General features: G+C 52.4%; 1 protein-coding gene across 2 annotated transcripts in view; it reads left to right on the plus strand.

Annotated features, from left to right (window-relative positions):
- Positions 1-20,238, plus strand: part of Trabd2b (TraB domain containing 2B) — a 228,117-nt gene that overhangs the window by 176,620 nt on the left and 31,259 nt on the right. The window contains exons 3-4 of one of the 2 annotated variants that reach the window (XM_047526267.1): positions 13,353-13,499; positions 19,349-19,523. In XM_047526267.1, coding sequence (XP_047382223.1) covers positions 13,353-13,499; positions 19,349-19,523 — 322 coding nt within the window. The remainder of the gene's footprint in view (positions 1-13,352; positions 13,500-19,348; positions 19,524-20,238) is intronic. The other variant, XM_047526277.1, reaches the window with a different exon arrangement.

The raw sequence follows: 20,238 nt of genomic DNA on the forward strand, positions 1-20,238 counted from the left end.
GCCCGCGAGTGTCCTGTCTTACTGATGATTTTTAAAGATTGAACCCACACTCAGCATCCTCTTTTTCTGTTAGGCACAGAACTCGCCCCTACACCAGCTCAGGGCTAATCAGGATCTGAGATGCAGCCTGGGGGTCTGAGATCATGGAGTACAGTGCTTCTAGCAGCAAGGAGAAATTCAAGCAGAAGGGAGAGGGTGGAGGCGGAAAGACTGAAGACGGACACTGCAGGGGCCAGATCGCAGGGCCTGGCCAGCCAGTGGAGAAGGATCAATGGGGCTCCGTGGTATTGGGAAGCAGGGAACTGAGTCACATTAATCCTGGTCTCCCCCAGAGCCCTCCACAGCAGCTGGAGGGCACACGCACACATAGGAGCCATGGGAGTGAACCTAAGTTGTGTGTAGGGCTTTCAGTGCTGCAGGGACACACAGCACAGTCCACGTGTCTGTTCTGAACTCACACAGGCATGCATGTTCCTGCTCAGCCCTCAGTCACTTAGAGACCCAGATACCCCTGGACAGACAGAGTTGTGTTCTGTGGCTGTGCTTCCCTGTCACAGAAGCCTAGGAGAAGGGAAGACACACTCAGCTGGGGACGGGGAGGTTCCAGGTGGAGTAGGGGATGCTGTGGACAGGTGGGGGCCAGCAAGGATGCCAGGCCTCGGTGGCAGGCTCGGGCAGGGCAGTGGAAGGCCAGCGTGGGTCCAAGGTCCCACAAAAGGATGAGTGGCAGGGAGCCAAGAGGCTGGGGCAGCCCTCCCCCTGCTGGATCCTTTATCCAGCAGCTGCAGGAGTCCTTTTCTGCCCCCATGGCCTTGCACTCAGCCTGCCCTCCCTGGGCGGACCTGCACAGCAAGGCGGCCTTGGAGAGCGCCGGGTATTCCCATCTGCAGTGTAAGCAGATCTCCGCTCATCCCAAATGTGTCCACTTCTCTGTGTTCTTCTCCCAAGACTAAGGCTCAGATTTCAGTTTCACATTCTTTTGCCTTGGGTCTAAAAGCATTTCCCCTTTCTGTGGTAGGGGGAAGGAGGGAACGAGGGCACGGGAGACTCTAGCTGACCAAGTGGAGCAGACGAATGCCTCGCTCCTGCCTTGGTCTGCATCCGCTGGCTTGCTGTGTGACCTTGGGCACCTTCCTGCCCTCTCTCAGACTCAATGTCCTTTCTGCACTGTGAGGAACCCCATGCAGGATCTGAGGACCTGCCTTCTCCTGAGAGTTTCTTGGTAGTGCCAGTCTCCAGTGCTCCCATCTGCCAGGAAGTGTCTCCTCTGGCTCCAAAGAGGCCAAAAATAGAAATTGGAACTGCACTCTGGTGTTGACTGTAAGGCCAAGTTCCATGCAGCTGTCTCCTTTGATACACCCTAGGAAGTGTGTCCACTCCCTGGTCTGGCAGCACACGGGGTCTCAGACTGTGCCATGAGCCTTCTCTCCTTTCTAACGGCACTCAAGGATTTCTGAAGTGGAGGAGGAAGAAGCAAGACCCATCTTGAAGACTGGGGAAGGAACAAGGGGGCAGTGACGAGCAGTGGGAGAACCTCAGAGCCCTGAGTTGGAGATGTGTTGGAGATCTTTCCTAGCCAGGAAAGATCTGGAATTCTACCTGCCCCTAACTCGCTCGGCACATCCCCAGAGACCGGCCAGGGCAGGGCCTCCCCACCTCTCCTGGCCCCTTTTAATCCTTTTCCATGCAGAAGCCAGAGGGCAGCTTCTAAATCAAAAGCCCAGCTAGTCGCTCCCTGCTTAATAACTTCAGTGGCTTCCCATGGCCCACCAGATAAAATCTGAGCCCCAGATCTACCACTGCCCCTGTACCAGTTCCAACATGCTCTCCTCCAGCAACCCCCGTGCGTCACTTCAGCCCTTGGGAATCATTGCCATGTCCGTGAACTTGCCAGTTTCACCCAGTCTCCATTCCTTCCTGCAATTCCTTTTATCTTCTACATGGCAAATGATGCTCCCACAAGGCATCACTGTAGTGACCTCCTTCGGAAGCCCCGTTTGTGGTTCCCCCTAATTCTGCTGAGCTCCAATAGCACTTTGTCCACCCTTTGTCCATGACCTGGTCCCAGCCTTTAACAAGAGTTGCACCCCCTGCAGCACTTCTTCCCTGAGTACCCCCCCTTGCTCTACCCTGCACTGACCTGAGTCTTCAAGGGTAGAACAGGTACTGAGTTGGTGCCTTTCCCCAACAGCCAGCACAGGGCCTAAAAACTGAGGGTTGACGGCAGGTCCAGTCTACACATGCTGAACTCTGGTCCCTCCTTGGAACACCTGCAGCAGAGCCTTCCAGAAACCACTGAGCACTTAGGAAACAGAAATGTGTGTGTGTGTGTGTGTGTGTGTGTGTGTGTGTGTGTGTGTGTGTGTTCATCCTAAGGAGGGATGGTAATGCTTTATGAGGTTTATAGAATGTTAGTCTCAAGCAGGCATGACAAATATGATTCTCCCCACTTGATAGATGGGTAAACTGAGGTCCAGGGAGGAGTAAGGCCCTTCTCACACTCCCACAACACATCACAGAAAAAGCCAGAGCAAAAACATCATGCAGCTTATATGTAGCAGGTTTGGAGCTGGGTCAGAGTCCTCCCCTTTCCGCTGTCATTTGTCTCTGGAGTACTTGGTAATGGTGGCTTAGCAGACAAATGCAGAGGTATATTTCTACTCCCCTCAGCAATACTTAGTGCTCCCACAGTCACCTCCTCCCACCCTCAGCCATCCGAAGGTGCCCACTCCAATCAGGTCCTGCCTGGCCTCTGCCCAGGACCAAGGCAGAGCAGGAGACCCACACCCCCACCTCCCCTCTACAAATTGGTAATTGCTGTGTGGTCAGACCAGAGGAATTAGACAGGCCCTCTAGGAATTTCATACTGATTCTGCACATGAAAATGGAGACTTGCCTTTTGAAGTCTAGGCAGCTCTGTCAGCAAGGCAGGAAAACTAAAAATGGCATGCTTTAAGCCAATAGAAGCAGCAGTTTAATAACAATAATGATGATGGTATCGTGACCACTAAGGACAGATGGCCTCCCATGTAGACCATGGTCCCTTCCTAGGGCTCAGTTGGCTCATCCCTGGTTCCCCATCCATTTCAGCTTCCACAGGTGATTTATGCACCACCTGGAGAGCAGGTAGAGAAGGGCTGTGTGTGCTGGTTAGGTAGAGTCCAGATCTGTGGCTGCGGCTAAAGACCCTTCACCACTGACCCCCTCCAGGCCCAACCTGGGAAACATCTTTAAACACATCTGCGCTTCTGCCCCCTCTGCCATGAGCACCCCTCTCCACCCCATTAACCCACCTTGGTTCAGCTTGATGCCTCAATACTTTCAATGATGCCCAGGCTGGATCAGGAGCCCCCTCTGAGAACTCCAAACCCCTGTTTTCCTTCTATTGCTAGCTTATCACTTAGCATTATAATTACCTGTTTTTCTCCATCTCTTCCACCACCTTGAAGTTGCTCCAAGCTTTATAACTGAGGATAGGTTGGTCTAAATGCTTCTCTGGGACTTTCTAATACATGTTGTTCCCTTTCCCCATGTGCAGGGTCTTCAGTTGAGTAACCACCTCTGGGTGGTTACTGGAGAGCAGCAGGAGCAGAAGCAGGGAGAGCGTGATGGGTTAAGGCAGGCAGGGCCCTGGCCCTGGGCATGAAACCCAGCTCTGGGGAAGCGTGGGATGTCCCTCACTTCCCTGAGCCTTGGGCTCCATTCCTGAAAAATGGGGCACCTCACAGGCTGTCATTAAAAAATTATCAAGTTTCTGTGTGCAAAGTGCCTGGAACCACAGACAGTTCAAGTCCTGAGATGAGCAGGACACCCAGAGCTAAGAGGTTGTCCCACATCTCCTTTCTCAAAAGGAACCTGTCCCAGAGAAGGTCCCCCAAGCTCGACTGGGGCTTAGGTCTCCTTTGAGCCTATCTGTGCTGAAAGTTGAAAACCTAGGGCCCCCTTCTCCCTCCTTTCCTGGAGACCCCTGGCCTCCCGGCCAGCCCCAGCCATCAGCCTCCCTGCCCAGCAGAATGCTACTCTCATCATGTGGGTGGCTCCGGATTTATGAGCATTTCCTGGCACGACTTGAAGGACAGAGAGGAACACTGGAATCTTTAAGGGTGGTCTCTGGGTGGAGCAACCAGGCATCCAGAGAAAAGGAACGAAGCTCCGTGAGTCAGTCCTCCCAATGCCGCCCAGGAAAGCACCGGGCCCCCAGCCCCACCGCAGGCCAGAGGAGGATGTGGCCCGCTCCACTGGGTCCCCCTGGTGGCATCCGCGGAGCAGAGGGCGTCCATGCTGAAAGCTAAGGCAGTGGCTCCTTGGGTGGTGGGTGGGGCTGGGAATGTGCGGGGAGTGGGGCGCCGGCCTCCCTGCTTCGCCCCCGCCCCCTGGATCCGGGCGCTCCTCAGCTCACACCCCCATCACTTCCCATCTGACGGGAAGCCCTGGGGTCCTTCAGAGCCACCCCACCATGACCTCCAGGCCCGTGCTGGAGCTTCTCTGTTTGCCCTGCAGATCCACCCTCCCTTGCCCTCCTGCCTGGGCTGAGCAGACATCGCCTGAGCTCCCCCTTGTCCAGAGTTCAGTGGAAGGCACTGGCAGACCAGTGGGGAGGGAAAGAAAGTCAGGATATTTCTTGCACCCATCCACACCCTGCTTCCCTCCTGGGTGAGGGGTGAGTACTGCAATCCAGGCCTTGGTCCTTGTAGCTGGGCTCCCTGTCCAAAGCCTATGGCTCCGACTGCTCTCAGGTCCCTGCTCTCTCCTCTTCCCCTAAAGGTTTAGGGGCAGTAAAGCTTCCTGCTGCTGCTACTCCTCTGCCTGCACCTTTCTGAATATTTCCATCATTCAGCACTCTCCTTTTACTCTTTGCATTTCTGGATCCTCCAACCCATAAGGCCTATTCTGTCTCAGGGCCTTTGCACTTGCTGCTCCCTCTGCCCAGATGCTCTTCTCTCAGGTCTCCACAAGGCTCCTCTCTCATTTCCTTCAGGTCTTTTCTTCTGGAGGCCTTACCTGGACATCTAGCCTAAAATGTCAACTCCCAACACACACACACACACCACACCACCCCCTTCACCCCTCCTCCTCTCTCCTTGGCCTCATTTCCTCCATAGCAACCATCCTTCTCTAACCTATTAGTTTGCTTATTTGTTTTGCTTAGCGTCAGTTCTCTCCTAATGGAATGAAGTCTCCCTAAGGGCAGGGATCTTTATTTGTTGTACTTTCTACTGTAGCTCTAGGGCCTGGAACAGCACCTGATACATAAGTGCTCAATAAATATTTGCTCAGTGAATGTGTAAATTGATCCTTTGAAAGGTGGATGAACCAAGGCCCCAGGAAGGGAAATGACTCACCCAGGGCTTCAGAGTGAAGAGTCAGATGGTGGCTAGATCCCTGGTCCCCATCCACCTAGAGCCAGGCCATGGCTCCAGGAAATTGTGTTTGTTTGGATGCCTGCTACTCAGTAGCCTACTGTACAGGGACAGGAGTCTGTGCCGGAAGCCTGGAAGCCTCGGAGCCCTGAGCAGGAAGCCAGGGACAGTCGGCCTTGCTTTGGTGCTGTTGATGAGGCAAAGAGAATAAATAATTAAATTGTAGCCAGAATCCACGTAAATGTCCCCAAGCCAGAGAAGGCTTCCTGTGAGGCGGAACTGCCCTCTACCCGCTACCCAGGGTGCTGACAGCTTAGTCTGGCCCACGGTTCAGGGCTCAGGTCTGCTCAGCTCTGAGCCAGAGACACGCTCCGTCCTGGTGGGGAACTGCTCAGGCGAGGGTCATGAGGGTCCGGGGGTGGGCGACTCACCCAGCTTTTCATTCACTGGTTCACTTATGCACTGGTTCTACAAGGATTTCTCCAGCATCTCCTAGGTTTGTGTCTGGCCCTGCGTTCTCTCTGAATGGTCAAGACCAAGACAGATGACGTGCCCGACCTTGGAGCAGGCCAGGCGGCCATCAACAGTAACAAGATGGGGGTACTATGACCTGGCGAGGGTCAGGTGCTTGGGGACCTGGTCCATGGCTCAGGGAAGACCTCCTGAAGAAAGAAGCCTCTGACCCAAGGGGAGTGCCGGCTGTGGGGAGAGAGAGGGTTCCAGGCAGAGGGGACGCATACAGGAAGGTCCTGGAGCTGGGCACAGAGTGAAAACAACAGAGAGGCCATGCACCAGGTGGGGCTTGGCAAGGGTGACCTCTGTCTCCTTGTGTGTCAGCTCCAACTGTACCCACGGCTCAGGCTCTAACGCCAGCCCCCTTCCCTTCTGACCATTCAGGACCTGGGCCTCACAGACAGGCCCCTACGCGTCGGTCTCTGCCTGTCCTTCCCACCAGTGGTTGTGTGTGGGAGGCTTGGCGGGTTGGGCTCGGAGAGCAGAGGGAGCCCAGGACCTGCCAGCTGCACCTGGCTTTGGTTCCCGGTTCTGGTTCTTCAGTGCGAGACCTTTAGTAAGTGGCTTCACCACCCTCAAGGCCTCCATTTCCTGGTTTGTCTCGTGGGGATCACAGTCCTCATTTAGAAGGATTATGGTGGAAGGGGGTTTCCCAAAATCTCCGCAATGGCCAGTGCAGTCTGGTGGTCACTTCTAATACCCTCCCCATCACTCGGCCTGTTTGCTCAGCTCCAGCCACCCTAGCCTCTGCTTCTCCTCACACGAGCCCAACATCTCTACACTTGCTGGTGCTCCTTCTCTCACCAGCCCCTTCCCCCGTTTCCTGCTTGATTTTATTTCAGTGACACCTAATATATTAGTTCTTCTGAGAAATGGAACCAATGGGATTTAAGCATGCACATATCTCTATCTGTAACCGTATGCATGGTCACGATTGGCTAAAAGAACTCGTTCTGAGAGGTGAGTGGGTAAGTGACTTCATGGGTGTGCCTTCATCACAGTGCGGGCCTGAACTCACCTAGGTGGCTTGGCCTGCTACACACCTCGGCGAATGGTAGCGCCTGTTACTCTTAGACTACGGAACTGTACAGCATGTTACTCTAGTGAATACTGTAGGCAACAGCAACACAATGTAAGTATTGGTTATAGAGCATAGGAAAGGTGTGGTGAAAAATGAGAGTTTGGGTTCCATTATAAGCTTTTTGTTGTTGTTGTTCCTTATACTAGGGATTGAACCCAGGGCCTCATACCTGCCAGGCATCCTATAATCTTATGAGGCCATGCTCTTATTGGTAGTTCATGGTTGACCAGAATATCATCATGCTGTGCATGACTCTGCATTATGGAGAGAGAGAGATTTATTTCAAGGGTGGCTCATATGTTACAAAGAATGGTGATTCCAAAATCTACAGGGTGGGACAGAAGGTTTAGGGAAATTCAGAGAAAAGTCCATGTTGTAGTTCAAGTCTCAAAGCCATCTGCTGGCAGAATTCTCCCTTCTTTTAAGACCATCACATGATTGGTCGAGTCCCACCTACATTATGGAGAATAATCTGCTTTCCTCAAAGTCTACTGATTTAAATGTCAGTCTCATCTAAAAAATACTTGCATGGAAACATCCAGAAAAATGTTTGAAAAAATCTGGGACCATGGCCCAGCCAAGCTGACACATAAAATGAACCATCACATCCCTTGTCAACCTGGTACCCATCCGTATCTCCCTGAACCATACCTAATCTCAAATAACAAGTTCACACTTCTGCCTCACAGGAGGCAGCTGTCTTATATACAACCCAAAATGCACAACCTCTCCCCAGAAGAGGGTACGAAGTACTGGCACACATTTATCCTTCTTCTTGATAGTCCATAAATTAAATGCCATGACAATACTATGCTGAAAAGTTAGCATTACTGAAACACTGTGGGATAAAGTCAGTACGTGTACGTTCAGAGTAGGGGGATAAGCGAGGGAAGGGAAGAAAGCAAAGATATTTGAGAGATGCACACACAGGCACACTTACACTCACACACATACAAAAACATATTCATAATAAAATAAGGGGGGGTCCTCATGACAGTTACAGTCCCCATTTCTGGACCTGATCACACATGGCAGTAGCTGGTGTTCACAGCACCGTGGTCTTCAATACCTATTCACTCCCCACCCGCTTGGCCTGCAGCAAGAACCTCGGCAGATCGTGGTTCTGAATCTCCCTTCCTGAAGGGTCTGGGCCATCCGTAGCTACACCTGGATTGGGATGTTGATGCAGACCACGGGGCATGGTGATACTGAAGCCCTGAACTTACCTGTAAGGCAGATGCTCTCTCTCTCGCTCCACGTGGAGGAGAGGTCCTGTCCTGTGCTCCCTGGTGTTCAGGATCCACACCCCAACCAGCTCCATCACTCCCTTCCTGGTCTATGGATCCAGAGGCATGTGATCCAGGAGGCCACCTTGCCCTCCTGCCCAGGGAAGCCATTGCTGTGTCTCTAACAGGCTGTATTTTAAGTTGTTACTGGTAATGGTTCTTATTCTGTTCGCCAGCCACAGGGAAGCGCTGGGAGAGCAGGCCTTTCTGTCTGCTTTGCCCCTGGCTAACTCCCAGGCGCCTAAACCCGCCTGGCTCATGGGAGCTGCTTAGTGAGTGTGCTGAGTGGCCTGGGGCCTGTTCTGGGTTCCTCCTGGGCTCCCACGTGGGTTAGCAGGGCTTTCAGCCCACCCTGGACCTCTAGCCTGAGAGTCAGGCCTGTCCCCAGGGCCTTGTGTCCAAACCTCCTTCCTAAAAAAGAAGGTCCTGCCACTTTCTTCTTAGATGATGTTGCTGGGCCACCAAGTGAGCATAGGCCTTGGGCCCACCATTCCAGATCACCCAGGACTGTTTACTGGACTCGTCTGGAAGAATAAACCTGTCCCCAGCCTCCTGGCGCCTGCCTTGCTCCTTCCTAGGCCCGCATTTGAAGACATATTTAAATTCCAGGCCTACTCTCTGCAAATGCCGTGGGCCTCCTTGAGCCCAGCAAGCCTGACAAGGGAGGGGGCTGTGGGGACGCACAGGGCTCTTGGAGGCCCAGGGCTCTTGGTGGCTGGGCCTCCACACAGCCATCCAGGGGGAGTGAGGCAGCTCTGGCCCAGTGTTTGTTATTCCACGTCAAACCTTATCATAAACATTATCCTAGAGTGGGCCACCGAGGCTCTGTGTGAGGAAGGTTTGTTATTCTAAGGTGGCCAAGAACAGAAAGCATGGAAGCCTGCAAGTCTGAGCAGTGCCAGGCTGAGGAATTCAGGATGACTGAGATGGAGGCAGAACTCAGACTGGCACTTCATCCTAAAGCCTGAACGTGTATCACCCTTCCCATGATTGCCATGGCCTGTCTGCTCTCCAATTGAGCTCCATGCGGTCGGAGACAAGCCCACTTAGTCCACCAAACTCAGATTCCAAATGAGAAGGAGCTGAAAGTCAATGTGTGTTGAATGAATGAATGAGTATAGCTTCTCTCTGTTAGAAGCACCAAGAATGCTCAGGAGGAGGACATACTGCTTTAAGTCCTGGTTGTAGGACCTTGGTGTGAAACCAGAGAAATAGGGACATCATTCCTGCTAGCTTCCCAAGCCCCTTACCCCAAGTCAGCAGAGAGAGGCCCCAGTGGGCAATGGTTAACTAAAAGGACAGGTTCCAGGCTGACCTGAATGTCCCATCTTACCTCTCTCCAAATTGTCACCTTGGCAAGATGCTTAACATCTCTTTGCTGCAGTTCTACTTTTTTTTTTCTTACCTCTGAGTTCCTATCAAGATTAAATAGTTAGCTTAGGAAGTTCCTGACTTGTAGTAAGTGCTCAATAAACCCAGGGAATCCTAGTAATGAATGGATGAAGATTTCTTTATAAATCATAAAGGCAGTGTGGTGGGAGCATGTGCCCCAGGATCAGCATCATTTCGTTATTTCTTCAGTGTCTGCTCTTGGTGACCTTGGGATTCAACAGTGAACAGGCAGGAAAAGGAACAATTCAGTGGGATAGATGCTGCTGCAAGGGTCTATGTACAGGGATCTGTGAGAGGCACCAAATCCCACCCAGTTAGCAGAGTCGGGGATGACAGAGTGCCCCCCACGCTCCAACTGGGATACAATCTTAAATGACCCGGCCTTGGTTTTTCCATTTGTAACACAGTAATAACAAATTTTCTTGACTATTTCACAAGGATCCAGAAATAAATGAGTATTGCTGAACAGAAACTGTGCCAGTGGACATCTGAAACTCCTGCCTCAGCCACATAGGTCCTACACTACAAAGAGCCCTGGGTTAGGAGTCAGGAACACAGGGCGGAGCCCACTGAGCCCCAGCTCACGTGTGGCCTTGAGCAAGCCCGGTGCTGCCTGCTCCAGGACCCTGTCTACTCTCCCCTTTCATGCGATGAGGACATAGGATGAGATTTGTGGTTACCGAACCAGGACCCCAGGTACCCGTGGGAGGCCCAGCTTCATGGAAGCTTTGAGCTGGCAGGACTTGAGGCTCTAGTCTGCCTCCCTTAAATCAGCAAGCAAAGTTTCCATTTTTATCCACTCTACATTTGGAGTTCCAAGTAAGGTTCCTTTGGAAAACAGCAAAAAAGAATTCCATGGCTAAAAAAGGTTTGAAAACCCTCTGGACCAGATGACCTCTTGGGACCCTCCCAGCTCCAACTGGGAAGGCTTGAGTCTAACTATTTTCTTCTAGTTTTATTTAGCGAACACATAGTCAGCACTTACTACATGCCAGGCTGTTCTTAACACCCCGCAGATCGTAATACACTTAATCCACGAGAACACCTCCCAGCTGCGTGAGGGCCACCTGATTACAGAGGTGGCTCCGTGAGGCAAGCAGGGTCCAGGGGAGTCATTTCCCCTCCAGCCAGGTCTTCTGGCGCCTCAGCCGATGACCTCACCACAGGTCAGGTGGCGCCTTGGCTGGGCTGTCCTGAGCAGCAGCAGGCAGGTGTGTGCAGCGGCTGGGTGTGGTCACAGGAAGTCTGCGTGTCCCAGGCCCTCAGAGGAGGGGAATGGATCAGCTCAACACAGACACTTTCATCCAAGGCATGTGACCTGTGGGAGGAAGTGCCTGTTGCCTTAGCAATGTCCACAGTAATAAGGCCACTGCCTCCTGTAATCCATCCCCAGCCACCATGCTGCCATCGACACCCTGCACCAGATGGCTGCAGATCGGATTTCAGTGGTGGCAGCCAGAGCCTAGGGACCTGAAGAGGGCCCAGAGGTAGGGGAGTCTGACCTCATCTCCAGCCAGCTCATTAGGGGGAGCAGCCTGGGCTGTTGCCTCTCACACAGTCCAGCTCTCCTGCCCAGCCATTAGCAAAACTGGGAGGGGACAGTGAAGGTGAGCTCATGAGCACAAACTGGCCCCTCTGCCTGTGTCAGCACTTCGGCCAGGCCATGTGCACCTACTTCAGGTGCTTTTCTTGCTCAGATTATGTGTCTTGGTGAGAACTTCTGCCCTGTGGCAGTGGTGTGCCTCAAAATGCATACAGAATGCTAGAGTTGTCCAGGTTGTTCTTAAGACCTTATCAAGCATCCTTGCACTACCGTAACAGGTGGCAAGGCACTAAAGAAAAAAGGGATGACACCTTCCTTTACCAGGCACAGTGCTGAGGGCTGTAGACTCCAAGATGAGTGAGGTGCAATTATTGTCTTCAAGAAGTTCACGGTCTACTGAGAGGGCCTGGCAGTTAAACAGTGGCAATCTGATGTCCTCACCATGGGGGAAGGAAGCATGGCATATCAAACATCTGTCACCAGTTATGCTTTGACACAATGGCACTTACTGCTCATGTAGCTGGGACCAGTTGGGGTGTGCTCTGCTGATCTGCTGGGTTCTCCTACCTGGAAGTCAGCTGACCTAGGATGGCCTGGCTGGGCAACTCTGCCCTATGTGTCTCTCCTCCCTCGTCATACTGTCCTGGGCTGCTCTCGGGGCAGTGGCAGAGGTGCAGGAAGCAGCAGCAGCATGCAAGTGCTTTTCTTCTGAGCCTTCATCTGTAGTGGTTACTGGCATGCATTGGCTAAAGACAGTCCAGAGTCAGAAAGCGGGGGGCTACAAAGTTCCATGGGGAAAGTCATAGACGTAGGGAGGGGTTAAGATGTGGGGCCATTAATCTATCAGTTTACCACTCAGGAGACCATGGGAGTCAAAGGTCCAGGTTACTACCTTGGATACGCTACTGAAGAGCTAGCCCTTTAACCTGAGTATAGGAAAGTTTTGAGCATAAAAGAGAAAGAGGAAGAATTTCACTTTTACGACGACAAAAAAAAAAAAAAAAAAAAACATGAGATGACTGGGAGGACAGGGAACTGCAGGGAGAAGCTACGGAGGTGGACCCAGTGTGAGATGCTGGGACCTGAATGGATGTGGGCCAAGACCCTGGGGGCTTGTCGTCTAAAGCATTGTGCAGAGCAGAATGAGCAGGCCCTGAGGACTGAAGGCACAGACTGAGGCTTGGAAAGCAGCAGGAACAGGAGACCTGAGACCACCTCTTAACACCTTGCTTAGGGATTGCAATGAATTCTTTTCTTCATCTTTCCTAAATAACCCCAATAATGATCAAGCTTCTCCGCCCATTGACCAAAGGAGTCTGGGGTACTTAGTCCTGTGATGCTGGCTCCAGCTCCAGTCATATGAGGAAGAGCCCTCCCCTCCCTGGGTCTCAGTGGCACCAAACTAGACAATCTACCAAGGACCTGTGTGCCCTGGCATCAGTGTTCCATGAGAACCCTGATCCACAAATGCCACAGGTAGTGGGGCTACTCAGGAAGCAACCAGGGAGCTGTTCAAAACACAAAGATTCTGATTCCAGAGGAACTGACCCGGGTATCTGATTTTTGCATAACATTCCAAGTGGCCCTGATACTTAGCTGGCTGGGCATGCCAGGGCCAGGCATGGTGACCCAGAGGACAGGGACACTTGTGAACATGCCTGCTGATATGAATGTGGACCAGACTTTGAGGACCCAGCTCCTCAGGGCCTTTCCTGGGTAAGGGAGGCTTCCGGAGAAGGTGGCCATCAGGTTGGGCTTTGACATCTAACAGAGCTTTTGTCTTCATTCACTTGTTTGTTTGAATGTGCTCTTAGTTAGAAAATATGCTAGAACGCTTCTAAGCACAAGAATACAAAAGGAGTTAAAAGATAAACTCAACTAAAATTTCAAACCCAGGCAAGCCGAGTCTTCATCTTCATCTTGCTTCTTAGATAAGATATTGAAACCCAGAGCAGGAGGGGACCAGTGTGCACAGAGGGCTGGAGATGAGCCGGCTGACCATGCTCAGAGCAGCGTGTGGGAAGCGGGAGGTATGGAAATATCTCCTGAGCCTGCTGGCGCTGGGTGCACACACCTGACTCAGGCCTATTGCCCTGAAATCCAGAGAGAGGAGGGCCATCCCAGAGGCCAGCCAGTCCCTCAGCGTGGCCCTGATGCCCCTCTCTTTCCTCGGCCAGGTGCTGTTTGCCCTGAACCAGACCCTGCTGCAGCACGAAAGCGTGCGGGCTGGGAGCCTGCAGGTGCCCTACACCACAGAGGACCTCATCAAGCACTACAACTGCGGGGACCTCAACGCCGTCATCTTCAACCACGACACGTCCCAGGTGAGGCTGCTTCCTCTCCCCCAGCCCCACGGTGCCTAGGTCATCAGCTCCAAAGACCTCGAGCCAGGTCCATAAAAATCCATCTGGCAATTATTAGACACCCATCGTGTGCCAGGCACAAGCCATCTCCTCTCCAACCTTGACATGCAGGGGCTATCATTATCCCCTTGATAGGTGGGGAAACTGAGGCTCAGGAAAGGGAGAAGACTTGCTCAAGGTCACACAGTCTATAGCTGTTGAATTATCAAGTTATCAAGAGCAGTGATTTGTGACAGGGTTGTGTGGCAGTGGGGCCTAGGACCTTGAAGCTTACCCTGTAACACCAAGGAGACCTCTGAGAGGTTCAGTTCAACATCTGGGGAAACTGAGGCTCAGGGAAGAGAAAGCCCATGGTTAACTCAGAGCTTGAACTCCAGTCTGGCCCAGGACATTTTGCCTCTGTTCAAGTTCTAGAGGAAAGATTACCATCAAGCCTGAGTGAATAGGGTCCCTAGGCTCTGAGAATGGTTCGACCCTGCCCAGATTCCACCATGCTTCCTCGTTGCTCTCAGGGTAAATTCCAAGACATTCTATCTGGCATTCAAAGCCCTCCAGAACCTGTCTTCTACTGGCCTTGTCACAGGCCAGCTCCCCACCCGGATCACCTTGCTTGTTCTGGAGGCCTGTAGATCTTACAGCTCTTCTCCTGAGGGAGCTTGTCCTTTTGCACCTCTGTGCCTTTGGTCAGGGCTCCTCCCTCTCTCTGAATTCCTCCACTTTGGCCATGGTCAACTGTCACCTCCCTTTCTGATTCCCTGGGTAGAGTAAGGTGTTCCCTGGCTGCCCCTGGTCCGCCTGTGCTTCTTCTGTCGTGGTACTCAGATATCCATTCATCCAAGATGCAGTTGAATTAGGCAGAAGAGGCCACTTCCCTGCTCAGGACACCACCTAGGCCTCCCATTTTTCTCAGGATAAAAGCCAGAGCCTCTGCAATGGCCTGAGCACCACACACTCTGCCTTGCTCCCGAGCCCTCCCCTCTGGCTCTCCTCCACACACACTCCAGCCTCGCAGGCCTCCTTGCCGTCCCATGAACCCACCTCACTCTCTCCTGCCTTCACCCTGGTGCTCCCTCTGGCTGGAGTGCTCTTCCCAGGCATCACCGTGGTCCGCTCCCCCTCCACCTTCAACACTTACTCAGTCATCATCGGCTTAGTGAGGCTGGCCCCACCCAACAATTGCCACCTCACCCCCATTTCCACATTGTTACATCCTTTATTATGCTCTGCTGTTCCCCCAAGGTCTAGAAGATCCTCCAAAGCAATATATGCTTGATGTGTTCATTAGTGGTTATTGTCTGATCCTCTCCACTGGATCACAAGCTCTCTGAGGGCAGGAGCTGGGTCTGTTCTATTTTTGATATATTCCAACTGGCTAGAACAGTCCCTGACCCACAATGGACTCAGTAAATATTTGCTGAATGAATTAATTAATGAAATCATTTGTAAATGCCAGGCACTGTGCATGCAAAGAGAGAAGAGAATTAGCCCCTGTGGAGCTTACCCCCTCACTGGGGAGATGCAAGAAACCATTGCTTTCTGGGGAGCAGTGTGGCTGGAGTTCATCACAGAAACAGCTAATTTAGTTGGGGCTGGGAAAAGCAGGAGAGATTCTTGCAAGGTGAGAAGCCACAGAACCTGAGCTGGCCACAGACAGAAGGAGGAATGTTCCAGCCGGAAATGATCATGTGAACCAGCCTAAGACAGAGAGCAGAAGGTGGAGTTAGAGTTCAGACCAGAGACGTGCCGGGGCCAGGCCGTGATGTTCCGTCTGTGCCTGCTGTGTACCCTCCAGACATGGGCTCCCTGAGGGCACAGATAATGCTGTTCATCTCTTGGTTCCTGCTGCCAAGAGGACCCCTCAGGGCCTGGCACAGAGTATATGCCAGTAAGCAATCATGAAACAAGCAAATGTAGGCACATTGTTTGCTTGGAATAGCTTAGAGGGTGAAAGAGGAAGGAGCCAGAGACCCTGCTTGCTGTAGGAGGCTCGGGATTCTGAGGCCTCTCACTTGGCGGTAGACAAGTGAAGGAGGAGAGAATCCCAACACCACAAGGCCTGTAGAAATCTCCATAGTGACTGCCCTTCATCAGCCCCTGGGGGAGAGGTTAGGGGAACTCTGGACAGAGAGGACCCTGGTCACAACTCAGACTGGCTGAATGTGATGTGGCCAGCCTGGAAGAAGGGTGTAAAGGACAAAGTCCTGGCCAGGCTGTGGTTGACTAAACTGAAAGAGGAATGTGCAGGATGACCTCAGGGGATGGTGAGCTCAGATTTCCTTTGAGCCTGTGTTCAGAAGCACTAGTTTGTCTCTGGCAGTAGAGAACTGAGTCAGGATCCTCCAGCCCATACTGAAGTGACAGAGGGTGAGTGGACTGGTCCACCCGTATAGCAACCCAGGCTGCACACCAGAACGCTCGGCAGAGCCTACCCTTGAGAAGAGTGAGGCAACGCTGCCCCAAAACAGAAAGTCTTGTGTCAAAAGCCCCACGTGGTCTGGCTGTGGTGGGGCTGCATCTGCAGTCTGTGGAGGCTGAGGATATAGAAGATGCGAGGCTAGTCACTCTGCCTGCAGCCCTGGGAGTCTTCAGGGAGAAGGTGAATGGGAATGAGGCTCGAGAGTGGACTTCACACAGGGAGGATGGAGGCAAGGGTGGCAGGCAGACCAAGAAGGTTGGTGGGGCATGGAACGCGGGCCCACCTGAAGGCATGATCTTGCAGAGCAGAGGGCAGGTCTTGCAGAGGCAAAAACACCTGCTGATGGTGAGAAACTGAAGAGTCTGAGCCCAAGGGTGATGTGATTGGAAAGATGTCTCAGCTGCTGCATGGAGGAGGAGGAAGTGGCCTCAGGAGGCCAGGGCAAGACAGGTACAAGGCCCAAGTTGATAGTGCTACGGAAAGGGACTGGGTGCACCTCCCACTTGGTTCCTGCCTCCCCACTGCACTGTCCCCACCTTCAGAACTGACTGTGTCCTGGCTTCTGACACCCCTCCCCTACAGTCGCTGCCACAGTCACTGCCTCAACATGGGGGCAGGGCATCCAGAGGCCCTCCCAGGAAACCTCACCTGCATCCCCAGCCTGCCTGAGGTGTAGGGCAGCTACATATATGTCTTGTCCAAACCCAGATTCGTTTGAGAATGAATTACAATTCAGAGTCAAAATAATTGACAGGCATGGAGCATCTCCTCCAGACATAAACCTGCACTGTCCTGGCCAAACCAAGACACTCGGCCCTGTGAGCTCCCTTGGGCCCTCTTCAAGCACACATCACACAGCATTCCGTGGGTATGTCTGACTCCACCACTGGGCTGTGAGCCCCAAGTGGGGCAGCAGAGTCTGAGGGTACTCCATGGCCCCTAACCTGGCACAGGGCTGGACCCATGGAGGGTCCCCGATGGATGAAAGGATAAAGGGAAAGGGTTTATGGAGATCCGTGTCATCAGCAGACCTGAGCACTTGACCATCAGACCTGACCAGCCTGAGTCATCTCTCACAGCCCCACCAGCCCTGCCCTGCCCCCTCCCCATCTCAGAGTGATCTCTGGACCCTGGGGCCCTTACATGTCCTCTTTGAAATGCTATCGTGCATCCTGCACTTAAACTTGTCATGGGAGATTTAAGGCCCCTGACTGGTCTAATGACATCATTAATTTGCTCCCATTTCAGCCCTGGCCCAAACCCAGCCCCATCCTTGGCACAGAGCCAAGGCCCATCAACATGGAAATGCAGAGAATGTCCGCCAGCAGCTGGACAGCATGGGGAACTGAGTGTCTCGCCCAACTCCTTCATGGTTTTGAAATTGAACATTTACGGTCAGGAACACAGGAGGAAGGGTGGCATGAGCTTGGTCCCAGGGACCCTGGGAGGAGGGAAGGCAAGTGCTGCCTTCGTGGATCTCTGATGGTTCTGACAGCCCTCGGCTTGTCCTCTCCATCTCTACCCTCAGCCCAAGGCCTCCCTTCACAGGCAGCCTGTGGCCTCACACGGGAGGTGATGAGGCCACACCATCCCCCAAGCTGGGTGTCTAATAGCTGCCGTTTACTGAGACTTCCTTCGTGCCATGCACTGTGCTAAGCACTTTCCAAAACATTCAATCCCTACAATAACGTGAATCCCCCCCACTCCACCTTATTTTCAATTTGGAAACTGAATCTCCCAGAGGCCAAGACACCTTCTACTTAGAGTGAGGCCACCCAGCTCGTAAGCAGCTAAAAAGGGAACTCCAACCCAAGGTGTCCTGGCTGTCTGACACCATACCACTCTTCTTCTACTGCCTCTCGGCCCGTCCACTCATCCACCCACACCGACTGAACAAAGATTTCTGTGTTGGTACAATGTGGCCTTACGCTCTGCAAGAGAGGAGAGAAATGAAGTTGGAGAAATGGAAGAGGAGACTCCAGGTAGAAGGGATCCTGCAAGCAAAAGCCTGGAGATCACAGTGGCTGGCACTGGATGGGTTGTGAGAAAGGAGAGGCTTTGCTGATTCACTGCCTCCGTTTCTTCCACGGCCCCATGCACACATTCAGGGAGATGGTGCCGGAATGGCTGGACCCGCAATCCAGGTTGGAAAGAGGAAATGTTGGGTATCAAAGAACACAGGAGAGGCCTTTGAAGTCAGGAAGGGTCAACATCGATTTATTTTTTGTTCAAGTTTTAGGACCCCTTACAGGGCACTTTGTTCAGGTACCGGGAACCCGGAATGACAAAGATTCTGTCCCTTAACTCGGAGAGCTCTCTGTATAGTTCAAGAGCACATCGGCAGTGCTGCTGCCAGACCCCATGACTGGCTGTGGAGGGCAGGGTGAGGAAGGGCCCAGGGCTAAGAAAGCTTGGCAGTTCCAAGACAGGTTGTTGAACAAGTATCTTATGGGAGAAGCTGCGGTCCTGGGGTTGAGATTTGCAAGAAGGGACCAAAGCAGGGGAGGGCGCTGCTGTTGTAGCTCAGAGGTAGAGAGCGCTTGCCTAGTGTGTCTGAGGCCACTGGGATTGATCCTCAGCACCACACAAAAATAAAAAACTAAAGAAGGGTCGAACAAAAAAGGACCAAAAGGTTTCCATTATGTCCCGGGAAGTGGTGGAGCCAGGGATGGGTATATGGAACTTAGACATAGAAAGAGCTGAAGGTGATGCTTCCTCCTCTCTTCTCTGTAGAGTCAGGTAGGCCAAATGCAGCCCATGACAGCACCCCATTGAATCCCCATGAAAACATCAGTCCCATCCTATAAATTAGAAGTCTGGGGATGGAAAAAGTTAAGTAACTTGCCCAGCAGCACGCAGTGTCAGAACAGGGTTGAGAAAGCTCGTGTCAACCAAATCCCACACCCTGTGGTCTTCCTGCCATACCAGGCAGATAAATTGACCCCACCCACCGTCTTGTTGAACAGAGTTCATTGCACATGGCAGTGCTAGGTTCAGCACTAAAGTGAGAGCAGTTAAGAAGATGAGCATGGTCCCAGCATCCGTGTCTAGGAGCTGAGTTTCACCAGGGCAGATCAGGAGGTAGGAAAGCACACATACAAGTGCAGTAGCCAGGATTCTCAGGATGTCTGTGCCACTTCACTAGCTGTATGACTTTGCCTATGTCTCAGCTCTGTGACTTTGCACGTGTCTCTTCTGCTCTTGTTTGCTTCATCTGTAAACAATACTTATTTTAGAGGGTATTGGAATTGATGACAGACATGCACGAAGCATGTCACCCACTGTCCGGCCTAGGAAAGGTAAGCAGCCCAGCCCCGCCTGTGCTGCATGAGTATCAGAGACAGGCACCTTGCTCTGTCAAGAACTGAAGGCAGCCTCTGTCTTGCCTTTGCAGCTGCCCAATTTTATCAACACCACCCTCCCACCTCATGAGCAAGTGACAGCCCAGGAGATTGACAGCTACTTCCGCCAGGAGCTCATCTACAAGAGGAATGAACGCATGGGGAAGAGGGTCATGGCGCTTCTGCAGGAGAATGAAGACAAGATCTGCTTCTTTGCCTTCGGAGCAGGTTTGGAACCCTGACCCCTACTTCCCTGACAGGGAAAAGTTGAGGCCCAAATTGAGGCAGGAAAGTAACAGAGCTGGGACCCAAGCAGCCCTCCTGCTATGGACAAGGGCCCTTCAGTAACAGTCCTTGTGGGCAAAGGAAGTGACCTTACCAAGTCAAGGTTAATTTCCCAGGCCCTTTCATGCTCCATGGGCCCTACTGAGAGCACAGAGATAAAGCCAGTTTCCACCATCTAACCCAATCTCAGGCCCACCCAACAGAGCCCGAGTCGAGGTGGTGAAGGCCGTGTGACCCCAGGGGAGGGGCTGGGCTCTGGCAGTCCACAGTCCTGGCTCCAGGTCCCACTCTATCTGGGTCACCTTAGGCTGTTACCTTCTCAAGGCCCAATTCCCTCTTCTATAAATTGGAATAAATTTGATGAATTTCCAATGCCTGCCTTGCAGAATAGTTGTGAGAATTAGCGACAGCATTTAACTAACCTGCCACATATTAAGAACTCAAAATGGCAGTCACAATTATCATCATCATCATCATCATCATCATCATCACACGTATAATCACAACATGGAACCATGCACTTGATGTTTTCTACTGGGGGATCAGGCTCTTCATGCAGAGAGAAATCCAGATATTCAGGTACCGGGCTAGCTGAGCATCTCTTTTCTCTATCACTCTTCTTTTTTCTGTGAATGTCTCTGCCAGTGACAGTAATGTT

This window comes from Sciurus carolinensis, chromosome 1 (assembly GCF_902686445.1).
Source record: "Sciurus carolinensis chromosome 1, mSciCar1.2, whole genome shotgun sequence".
Lineage (NCBI taxonomy): Eukaryota > Metazoa > Chordata > Mammalia > Rodentia > Sciuridae > Sciurus > Sciurus carolinensis.